We start from the raw sequence: 10,091 nt of genomic DNA on the forward strand, positions 1-10,091 counted from the left end.
ATCCTCCCGCGAAACCGCGCGCCGCAGACATTGCCATGCGCGCAGCTGCGCCGCCGTCACCGGGCACGCCCTGCGCCCACGTCTTCGGCCCTGGCATCCCTCCCCCACCCCTCAAGACATACGCTCTCTGCCTCACACACGCTCACACATCCACACACTCAAGCCCACAACACACCCACAACCACACACACAACGACACACACACAACACACACACACACACACCCGCACACACCACGCTCTCGCGCAGTGCGGCCGCGGGTGGCCCTGGTGACGTGGAGGTGACGCTGCTGCCTGAGGAGCTGGAGGGCCTGGACGAGGCGGCCGTCAAGGCGCTGTACGAGGAGAAGGCCGCCGAGATGAGGGTGAGGGGCCGCTTTTTCCGGGGGAGGGGGGCCGCTGTGTAGCGCGGTTTGCTTTCTGATCGCGCATGTGCGTGTGTTTGCTCGACGCATGTGCCTGATTGTGATGTCTTGATGCGTCGTGGCGCCCCCCTCTCACAAACCTGCGCACCCCAACTTCCCCTTGCACGAACCCCGACCCCAGACAACTTCATCCATCCTGACGCCTCCACCCGCCCCACCCTCGCTGCGGCCCCCCCAGGCCGCCCAGCGGAAGGAGGACTTCTCGGACATGGTGGCGGCGCAGGCCTCCCTGCAGAAGCGCAAGATCCAGCAGCGCGCCGACGCAAAGGCCACCAAGAAGGGCAAGGGCGGCGCCGGGGCAGACTTCAAGTTCTGAGGGGTCCACGGGGGCGCCTGCCACGGGCCAAACGGCGGCTGGCTCGGGGCGCAGGGGGCGTGCCGGCGCCTGCGCGCGGGTGCCCTGGGCGCGGCCGCGGCCCCGGAGCTCCGCAGGGATGGATAACTGTCGCTTGTCATTGGGTGCAAAATGTTCCGGTGGCGCCCCTGCACCCTCTGTGTTTAGTTGACCGGGACGCCACCCAGGCGTGTGGTGCGCTCTCGGCGGCCTCGGCCTTCCTGAAACGCGTACGAGGTTGTGCGCCACACCGCAACTGCCCACTGGGCTACGGCTGTGCGCGGCCTGCTTGCATGGCTGCGTGGTTTTCTGGCTCGCCATACGCGGCGCGGCCCACGCCTCCTCAACCCTCTGCTTCGTCTGTATACACACAGCTAGGTATCAAAGCGTCGGCAGTCAATGCATGTCATCGTTGGGCGTGTTGATATGCGCTCGTGCGCGCGAGTAATATGCCCATCACACATGATTGACCGATGTTTGACCTGGCACATGCAGGCTCGACGGCCTCAGCCATGCCAACTGATGACCCTACAGGTACTTGCTAGGCCGATGGAACGTAAATGTACAGTCGCAAAGGGCAGCGCTGCATTTCAGGCTAGCAGCGAATGGCTCATCCCAATTCGGCGTGTGTCGAGTGCTCGCGCATGATGCATAATGTGCGCTGCCTGAATGCTGACACGCTTGATCGCAACTTCAGCGAGTTCTCCAATCGAATGCTTCCCGTCGCACTGGAGCGAACGTCGCTCAACATTGATCTACAGAGATACGTATGACCAGTAACGCTCCGAGACCCTGGACTTCAGCGCGATAGCCTATTGGTCCGTACACAGTGTTCGTAAAGAGACACGAATGTTCTACGTTGCCCACATACCAAAACATGCAGACTGTACGCCAGACGACCTTTGCCAGGCATGGCAGGGGGGGGGTGTCTAGCGACCAAGCCTCCTAGCACATTGCATAGGCTGACCATTGACAACACCCCACGCAGGCATGCGGCTCGTCCCGGGGTGATCCGACGGGTGGCGCGGGCCGTCCACCGTGTGGACGCCCGCATGATCAAGGATTCTAAGAGCAACGCGGAGTTCCCACTGGCACAAAAGTTCTGGTGCGGCGATGGCTCATGCGCCGCATCAAAGCCACGCCCAGCAGGCGCGACACACTTCCCCGCTATGGCGCTGCACACGCCGTCACGCCGTCCGCAAGCGGGCGGCGCCTGGCCGATCGAAGCCCCACCAAGCCCCCATCTGCTGCGCCGCAGGGAGGGCGAGGAGATGCGGTGCCTGGGTGCGGGCACACGCGTGAAGAAGGTCCTGGTGGTGGGGGTTCAGGTGAGACAGCCGTCCAGCACCCACCCGCAAGGGGTTGCAGCCGTGGCGCAGGCGCCAGGGCCCGCCGAAGACGGCCCCTGAAGGGGAACGCCGCCAGGCGATGACCCGGCTGCGGCGGCAGAGGCCCGCTGGCCGCCCCTCGCCCGCGGCGCGCCTCTTTGCAGTGCCCGTGTCTGGGGTGCGGGTGAGCCAAAAGTGGCAGTTCAACTCGTAAACGAGGGAGTTGAAGCAGCGTCAGCATGCCCAGGCGTTTTCATGCGCACATGCGGCCGTCCAGGTGTACTCTGTGGCGGTGTATGTGGAGGCAGAGCGGTGCTCCAAGGAGCTGGGCATCCGCGCCCGCGGCGGCTTCTTTGAGAACGACGGCGACTTCTGCGCCGCGCTGCTGGACGGCGCCTTTGGCAAAGCCCTCGTGGTGCGGCCCGCGCCCCGCGCCCCAGGCATGCCTGCCTCACAACGCATGGACGCGCCGCCCGCCCGGCGGCGGCTGGAGGCCTGCGGTTTCACTGCTGCCTCAAAGGAGCCGTCGACTGATTTCAGGCCTGATTAGCAGGCAGTTTTTGATGTTCGCGCTGAGTGAGCAGGCAACAACGTGCGTCCCTCGGACCTACGGTGCCGCAACCCGCTCCTCCGCAGTTCAAGCTGCTGCGCGATATCACAGGGCAGCAGTTTGCTGAGGCCATCGACGAGGCGCTGGCGCCGCGCGCCAAAGTAACAGGTGGGCGGTCGTTTCAGATTGCCGCGCGCGGCCGCGGGCGATGGGGGTTGAGGAGCGTGCGCTATGGGAGGGAGGGGGCAACCTGTTGAGCGTTTGAAGGCGGCGAGGGTGCGCAAGGGCAGGTTTTGAGACACCGTGCTTTGGAGCTGTCAAAGGGCGCAACCAGCTGGGCTGGAAGTTGCCACAGGACATCCCAGCCCCTGCGAGCCTAGCCGGCCTGACCTCACCGCCCAACACCCTGCCGCCCGCGGCCGCCCCCGCAGGCGACTCCGCCTCGCTGCAGCAGTTTGGTCAGTTCTTCGCGTCGCGGCAGCTGCCCAAGGACACCCAGGTGGCGTTTGTGTGGCCCCTGAAGGGCGGGGAGGCGGGGGAGCTGCAGGCGGAGGTCGTATTGCCGGGAGAGGCCAAGGACCTCGTCACCACCGCACCAGAGGTGAGTAGCTGGCGTAGCCACGGGGCTGGGGCCGTTGCGGGTGACGGACGGGCGGTTTCGGTTGTCTTGCCGTCGTGCTTGCAGAGGGGTTGCCGTGCCGCATCCCCTGGCGCTCGGCACGCGGGGTGCGGTGGGGGACGGGCATGGAGAGGCGCTCCATGGCAGGGCGGCCCTGCTGCTTGGCGGCCTCCTCTTGGGAGGCAGCATCCTGATGTGGCAGCCAGCTCTCGCAGGGACACGCTCGTTTGCACGCTTTGTCATGAACCTGGCCCTCTCACAACGTTGCCTGCCATACGCGCCACCACTGCGCCTCCGCCTGAACCCTCCTGCCGCAACCTCCTGCCTGGCGCAGCTGCGCATCCCCTCTCCCGGCCTGGCGCGGGCGCTGTTTGAGCTCTACCTGGGCGACAGCTCCGTGGTGCCCGAGGGCCGCCCCGCGTGGGCCGCAGGGGCCAGGGAGCTCCTGGACTACGATGCCGTCAAGAGGGACACCCGCAAGGCCGGGGCTTAGGGCGGCCCTGACTTTGACCAGATCTTGACCACGGGTCAGACTGATAGGATCGGCGTGCGCAAGGTTTTTTGTCGAGTTGCGCCGCGCCGGCGGGTAGCTGTAGCGCAGCCGTATACGTCCAGACGGGAGGGGTTTGTAGCTGCCAGCAGCACAGGCCGGTGTGAAGGCGTGCAGTGCAGCGTGCGCAGGGGTGGGGCGCGGTGCGGCGCTGCCGCTGCGCGGCTGCAATCGCGGGGGTTCAGGGCGCTGCGCGTGCTGGTGCGCCCTTTTGCGGCACGATTTTGTCCCACGCTAAGTGCTTGCTCCAATGATTTGTATGCATCCCGTTGTAAAGCCAATCTCAGTTGCAGCGCCGAGCATGGTTGCAAGGATGCATCAGTGCGACTCAGTGCTGGGAATCGACGTGGGTGGCCCAGCCACGCAGGCGCAAACCGCCACGCCCCGTCTCTCAGCGCGCGCAACAGCTATCCCAAGTCTCTGATGTGGTCTGCATGCGTGGAACGTGGAATCGCCATGCAGTTACCCTACAGGGCTGCGGTGCACGCAGTTGTGCCTTCAAGTCTTGCGATGTGGCGGGCACGGCAGGCCCGCCCTTGGCCGGCTGCCGCTGTCTCTGGGTGAAGGTCATAAAAGAGGCGGTGCCCCAATGATGATGAATTAATTATCCTTCACTGCCTATCATATCATCGATACAATTTCGTTGGCAGCGCGAAAGGTCGACCAAACCGATTGTGATTATTGTAGGCCGGCCCGCAGCCATGGCCCGGCCCCAAGTAGTGCTTGTCACCGGTTGCACCACGGGCGGCATTGGCTGGCACCTCGCGTCCCAGCTGGCTGCGCGCGGCGCGACTGTTTATGCCAGCGCTCGCCGCCTTGCAGCGATGGAGGGCCTCGCGGCAAAGGGCTGCCGCTTAGTGCAGCTGGATGTGACCAAGCCCGAGACGATCAAGGCCGCAGTGGACAAGATTGTAGGGGAGAACGGTCGCATTGACGGTGAGTGAGGATCAGTCAGCAAACATCACTGAAGCAACAGCCGTGCATGTGCGAGGTCGTCGACTCGGGCGGATGGCCGGCCACAAACCCGGGAGCGGGCCACTGCTTGTGCAACAGCTCCTGTGAGACTGATATCTGACCGTCGTTTTGAGCATGCATGCATGCAAGCATCCTGCATGTGCATGCATGGGACTGTGCACATTCACAATGCAAGGGCAATCCAACATGTTCAGGGCCCCCAGCGTGCGCAAGGCAACCCCCCACAGCCCACAGTGGTGTGAATCATTGATGCATGTGTATAATATGCATACACGCATGTGCGCGTGTGCGTGCACACACATACACACACACACACACACATGCTGTACACATGCACATACATACAGTCACACCCCACTTTCCACCAACAGCCACGAGCTTATCCACCTATCTCCCTGCCTCCCCCAGTCTTGATTAACAACGCAGGTGTGGCCGTGCGCAAGCCGGCGCTGGACACACCCCTGGAGGAGGTCAGGGCGATGTATGACGTCAACTACTTTGGTGTGGTGGCGGTGAACGACGAGGTGATGCCGCACATGGTGAGCCGCGCGATTGCGAGAGCCCCAATGGGCACGTGCAGCAATCAAGATGTGCTGGTGTGGTGAGTGCGGGGGCGGGGAGAGAGAGAGAGGCGAGGGGGTCAGGAAGCAAGGCGGGAGGTGCGCTGGTTGAGGCGCATGGCAGCTGCTTGCGGGGGCCGCAGCACCCTCTCTTTTGAGCCTGCTGCACCCAAGTGGAAATCAATGTCAAGGCGCGTACTGCTGCCTCCACCCCAGGTGGAGCAGCGGTCGGGGAAGATACTCAACCTGGGCAGCGGCCTGGGATACACCGGCCTCCCGACAATGAGCCATTACAGCGGTGAGCGTGCAGGGCCAGCCTGCAGGGCAGGAGGGGGTGCAGGGCGCCGGCGCGGCAGTGTGAGGCGCGTCGCGAGCCCATGCGCAGACCATGAGGCACCCTGCATGAGGCCGCATGGCGCCCCGCACAGTGCCTGGATGGCCCCCACGCTCATGGTCCCGCTGAGAACGAGCCCGGCGCTCTTGCCCGCGCTCGCGCGCTTGCCTGCAGCCGTGAAGCACGCCGTGCGCAGCTACACCGACATGCTGCGGATTGAGCTGGCCCCATTCGGCGTCCAAGTGTGTTTTGTGGCGCCAGGGTGAGCAGGCACTGCCACCCCATGGGGCCCTGCCGCCCTGGCCATCATAGCCGGGGCCGCCTCACCCACCGCCACCCCTCCTCCCGTGGACTTCAACCACCCGCATCGGGGGTGCATGCGTTTTCACAAACAGTCGGGCTGCCTCCAAGGCCATCGTTGGCCTTGCAGGGGCGTGCCTCTCATCAGCGGCCCTCCCCACCCCTCCCTGCCCTAGCACCAACCCGCTCTGACCTCGCCATCCTGGCACACCCTCTCAACCCTCCAACCCGCAGGTACATCCGCACCCACATCGGCGACGGCTACGAACTGCCAAAGGGCAGCATCTACCATGCCTTCCCGCGCCTCGCGAACGAGCTGTCCAAAACGGTGTTCATCGGAACCACATTTGAAGCCGCCACCCCCGCCGACGTGTTCGCGTCGCGCCTGGCAAAGGCCGTACTGGCGCCGCGCATCCCGAGGTGTGCGTGCGCGCGCAAGCATGCATGTGTGCATGAGAGGGACAGCAGGGATCGCAGACGATGGCTGACAGCAGGCCACGAAGGGCAGCAGGCGTAGCCTCCACCTTCCTGCATCAAGTTTGACGTCCGCCCATGCTAGGCGGCAGCAGACGGATGCCACTTTGCTGCCCCTGCCGCTGCTGGTCCCTGCGGACTGCGCCCGATGCGCACCTTTGCAACGCGCCCTACGACCGACTTGTCCCGCTTCAGGCACTACCGAGATGGCCATCTTGCCATAGTGCCGTGGCTAGCGTCCATGTTTGTGCCGCTGTGGATCTACGAGTGGGGCTTTGCCCTGCGGTACGGGATCACCCCAAACTCAATGGTGGGGAGGCCGTTCTCAAAGGATAACAAGGGGAAGTGAAGGCCTGGGTGGTGGCACCCTGCTTGAAGAGTTTTTCGTGAGGGTGTTTGGATCCACTAGGGGTTAGTGGATCCAATGGCTGCATTCCACCGGAAGCGGCCGGATTGTGCCTCGCAGGCAACCATCAAATGTTTCCAGGGATGAAACCTCGCTTGGAATGCCTCTGATGAGCGGTCGTCAATTCTCGGTTGGTTGGTCGGTTGGTTGGTTGGTTGGTTGGTTGGTTGGTTGGCAGCCTGATGTTTGCAACTGCAATGGTCATGCAGCATTCAATGCAGAAGATTGTCATGTAGCTCAGCGTACATCCGGTCTTTCTTTTGTACCATTTGATTCTTTGCAGCATTGACAGCTGAAAGTGCTGCTGCTGCTGCTGCTGCTGCTGCTGCTGCTGCTGCTGCTGCTGCTGCTGCTGCTGCTGCTGCTGCTGGCTGCTGGCTGCTGCTGGCTGCTGCTGCTGCTGGCTGCTGCTGCTGCTGGCTGCTGCTGCTGCTGGCTGCTGCTGCTGCTGGCTGCTGCTGCTGCTGCTGCTGCTGCTGCTGGCTGCTGGCTGCTGGCTGCTGGCTGCTGGCTGCTGCTGGGCAATGACAACCGGCTGCCTGACTGGCTGGCTGCCTGGCTTGCTAGCTGGCCAGTCGAATGAGCGAATTACTCATTGACTGACTGAACAGCCTGACTGGCCTGACAACTTCCAACCCTCACGCGTGATACACGCATTGTGTAATGGAGGGGCGGCTTTGTTGTTTCAGTCCGACTTGTAGTTGGGTTCAACTACCCTTACAGATGGCCTTGGTAATGCTGCTGATGACCAGGCCATCGACACGTGGTCAAATAGTGCTTGATGGGCAGTAAGGCATAAGGTGAGGGCTCAGGTATGCTCGCAGATTGGCCCGGCCTGCACGCCAGGTGCCAAAAGTACGAGGCCGCAGCGCTACCGCCTGCCCCTGATGTCTATACATGTTGGATGCATCTCATCAAGGGGAAGAAGCCCCAAGACGGAAGCCTTAACTGCAGGATGCGGGCAGCCATACCGGTCTGAGTTGGTCCATCAGTGCACTCAGCGCGGCTGCCGGGGTCGCTCACAGGTTTGTGTTTTGAGGCTATTCCAGCCGATTGACAGGGTGGGCAGGGGACAGCTTTTGCAGTCTTGGATGCGTGGGGCTCGCATCTCAGGTGATTGCACTGCATTTTTCCACGTGGTCATGCACCCCGGGGTGGGATGGGGAGGAGGCCGTGCCCTTGCGTTTGGGGTTGCGCAAAGGGTTCGCAGACACATATTGCTGCGGTGCATGCACCCTGCTTTTGCTGCTGCATGCTGCAGCTCCTTGACAGATGGAGGTCCCCTGGCGTTGCCGCGGCCGTGCCTGCAGCTTACCTCAGGGCCTAGTGTCGGTTGGGTCGTCAGCAGCACTGGCTGGGGTGGAGACAGTGAGAGGCAGTAAGAGCCACCTGGCCCCTACGTGTGGCAGGAATGTATAATTGCAAGTTGCTGTGTGTGTTCACACGCCACACTCATCGGCCTCTACCCCGAAGGTTTGCTGTTGGCTTGGGTGGTGCAAAACACGTGTCTCCATTGTGCTGAGGCGTGGGCGTGCTCAAAGTCTTGGTGGAGATAGTCACACCGCATGGGTGGAGCGTGTGCGCACATGCGTGCATACCATGCGCGGGTGCGTCCGTGCGTCCGTGCGTGCTTGTGAGTGTGTTCGCGCAGATACACACAGTATGCACGCGTTGTTTATTGCGACTGAGGTGTGCGTTGTTAGAAATGTCCTTGGCAGCACTGAGATTTTCAATGCGCCGGGTATACAGGAGCGCGGATGACGGGCTGGCCGCGGCTGCAGGGCTGTGGGTGTGTGCCGGACTGCAAACAACGGCATGAGCTGCAGCGCGCTCCGGGGTGACGTTGCCATGGGTGCGGCAGGTGTGCTGGAAGAGCCCACACAGCAGGCTTGCATTCTGGTTGCGTGAGCGTGACGCTTCTTCCAGCGCGTCTTCAGCGAGCAGTCCGCGTGCCGCTTGCAGCTCGCTGCGCTTGACACCGTCACAGCCAGAGGATCCCCCAGCCAACGCCTTTTTGGCCCGATGTCTGGCAACCCCTCGACCCGGGCCGCCAGTCTGAGAGCATGGGGAGCTTCGCTTGATGTCTAATGGGCCCTCACATCGGTATGCGAATGGGGTGACACCTCGATGATGACATTCAGGCGGCACTGGTGTGGGCGTACGCAGGCTGGGTGACCAGCCCGCTGCTGCCGCCCAGCGGCAGCAGCAGGGACGCTTGAGGTGTCCTTCTCCACCCCTGCGTGATAGACTTCAGGCACCCGGAACGCAGTTCTTCAATTGCATGGCAGGCTCGTCACACCGGCGTCCAACCACCCAGATGCGACTGTCATCATAAACGCACGCAGCGGACGACCTCACGGCTGCGCGCGCAATTCGTAGCCCCGTAACTCGCGCTGAACCAAACATTATTCATATCGCCAACAAGAGCCCGGTCAAGACCGCCGGCGCAGTGTTGCACCATCAGGGAACCCCCACACGAATCACACGGCTCAATTTGAACTCTTGACTTCTCAGAAAGGCCTACGGGCCGGGCACTAGACAACCATGTGCTTCTCCATAGAGATCACCGCGTTCATGGCCGCCCTGAACTTGGGGACCGGCCTGTTCCTCACAAAGCGCGGCCATTGGCTCTCACGCACCCAGGTATGCCACCGCGAATCTGCCCGGGAGGATCCGGGTGCCCTCCAGTGCTGCAACTGTGAGCTGAAGCGTGGCCACGCGGTCAGCCATGCGCCTGCCCCTCAGGATACTGCTGAAGTGCATGTCCATGCTGCTGCAGATATTCTACACGTTCTTTGTCATGGAGTCCCTGCAGTTTCTGCAATATCTTGTCTTGGACGACTGCAATCACTGGCTGAACCAGCTGGCGACCCTGGTGAGGCAGCGCGCAGGTGCACCGCCGCCGGGTCACCTGCCCAAAGCGGCCGCGCCGTCCCTTGAGCCGTGCCATTGGCAGCCGGTGCCGCTAGTGCCTCGTAAGCTGGATGGACCAGCTGCTCCGGGCAGGCGCCCAGCCCTGGCGATGTGGTCACCCGCTTGGGCGAACCGTCAGCATGGGGCCGAGAGCATCAGGGCAGACCGGCCGCGCGCGCATTGCTGTCCAGACGCCCACGTGTGCCAACGGGGGGGGGGGGCAGCTGCATCATGGCGGCAACCCATGCGCAACACACACAGCACCCTGCAGCCCCCCCCCAAACCGTGCGACACCAGGCCCCGGCCAACCTGTCGCGCCTCGCC

The 10,091-nt window shown here is 63.1% G+C and overlaps 3 protein-coding genes across 3 annotated transcripts; all 3 read left to right on the top strand.

The window, feature by feature from the left end:
* Positions 1-35: 35 nt before the first annotated feature.
* MNEG_10147 (hypothetical protein) lies at positions 36-740 on the top strand (the record flags this gene model as incomplete). Its single annotated transcript, XM_014041379.1, has 3 exons — positions 36-55; positions 250-364; positions 603-740. 3 exons carry the CDS (start codon positions 36-38, stop codon positions 738-740), a joined length of 273 nt encoding a protein of 90 aa, XP_013896833.1.
* Positions 741-1,810: 1,070 nt separating this feature from the next.
* On the top strand, positions 1,811-3,748 carry MNEG_10148 (chalcone-flavanone isomerase; the record flags this gene model as incomplete). The annotated part of the gene is made up of 7 exons (XM_014041380.1): positions 1,811-1,863; positions 2,017-2,086; positions 2,184-2,270; positions 2,364-2,501; positions 2,723-2,804; positions 3,068-3,237; positions 3,590-3,748. The coding sequence occupies 7 exons, from the start codon at positions 1,811-1,813 to the stop codon at positions 3,746-3,748; spliced, it is 759 nt and encodes a 252-aa protein (XP_013896834.1).
* Positions 3,749-4,629: 881 nt separating this feature from the next.
* On the top strand, positions 4,630-6,797 carry MNEG_10149 (putative oxidoreductase yqjQ; the record flags this gene model as incomplete). Its single annotated transcript, XM_014041381.1, has 6 exons — positions 4,630-4,741; positions 5,207-5,319; positions 5,557-5,638; positions 5,849-5,936; positions 6,209-6,394; positions 6,644-6,797. The coding sequence occupies 6 exons, from the start codon at positions 4,630-4,632 to the stop codon at positions 6,795-6,797; spliced, it is 735 nt and encodes a 244-aa protein (XP_013896835.1).
* Between the last annotated feature and the right edge of the window lie 3,294 nt (positions 6,798-10,091).

This window comes from Monoraphidium neglectum (assembly GCF_000611645.1).
Source record: "Monoraphidium neglectum strain SAG 48.87 unplaced genomic scaffold scaffold02200, whole genome shotgun sequence".
Taxonomy (NCBI): domain Eukaryota; kingdom Viridiplantae; phylum Chlorophyta; class Chlorophyceae; order Sphaeropleales; family Selenastraceae; genus Monoraphidium; species Monoraphidium neglectum.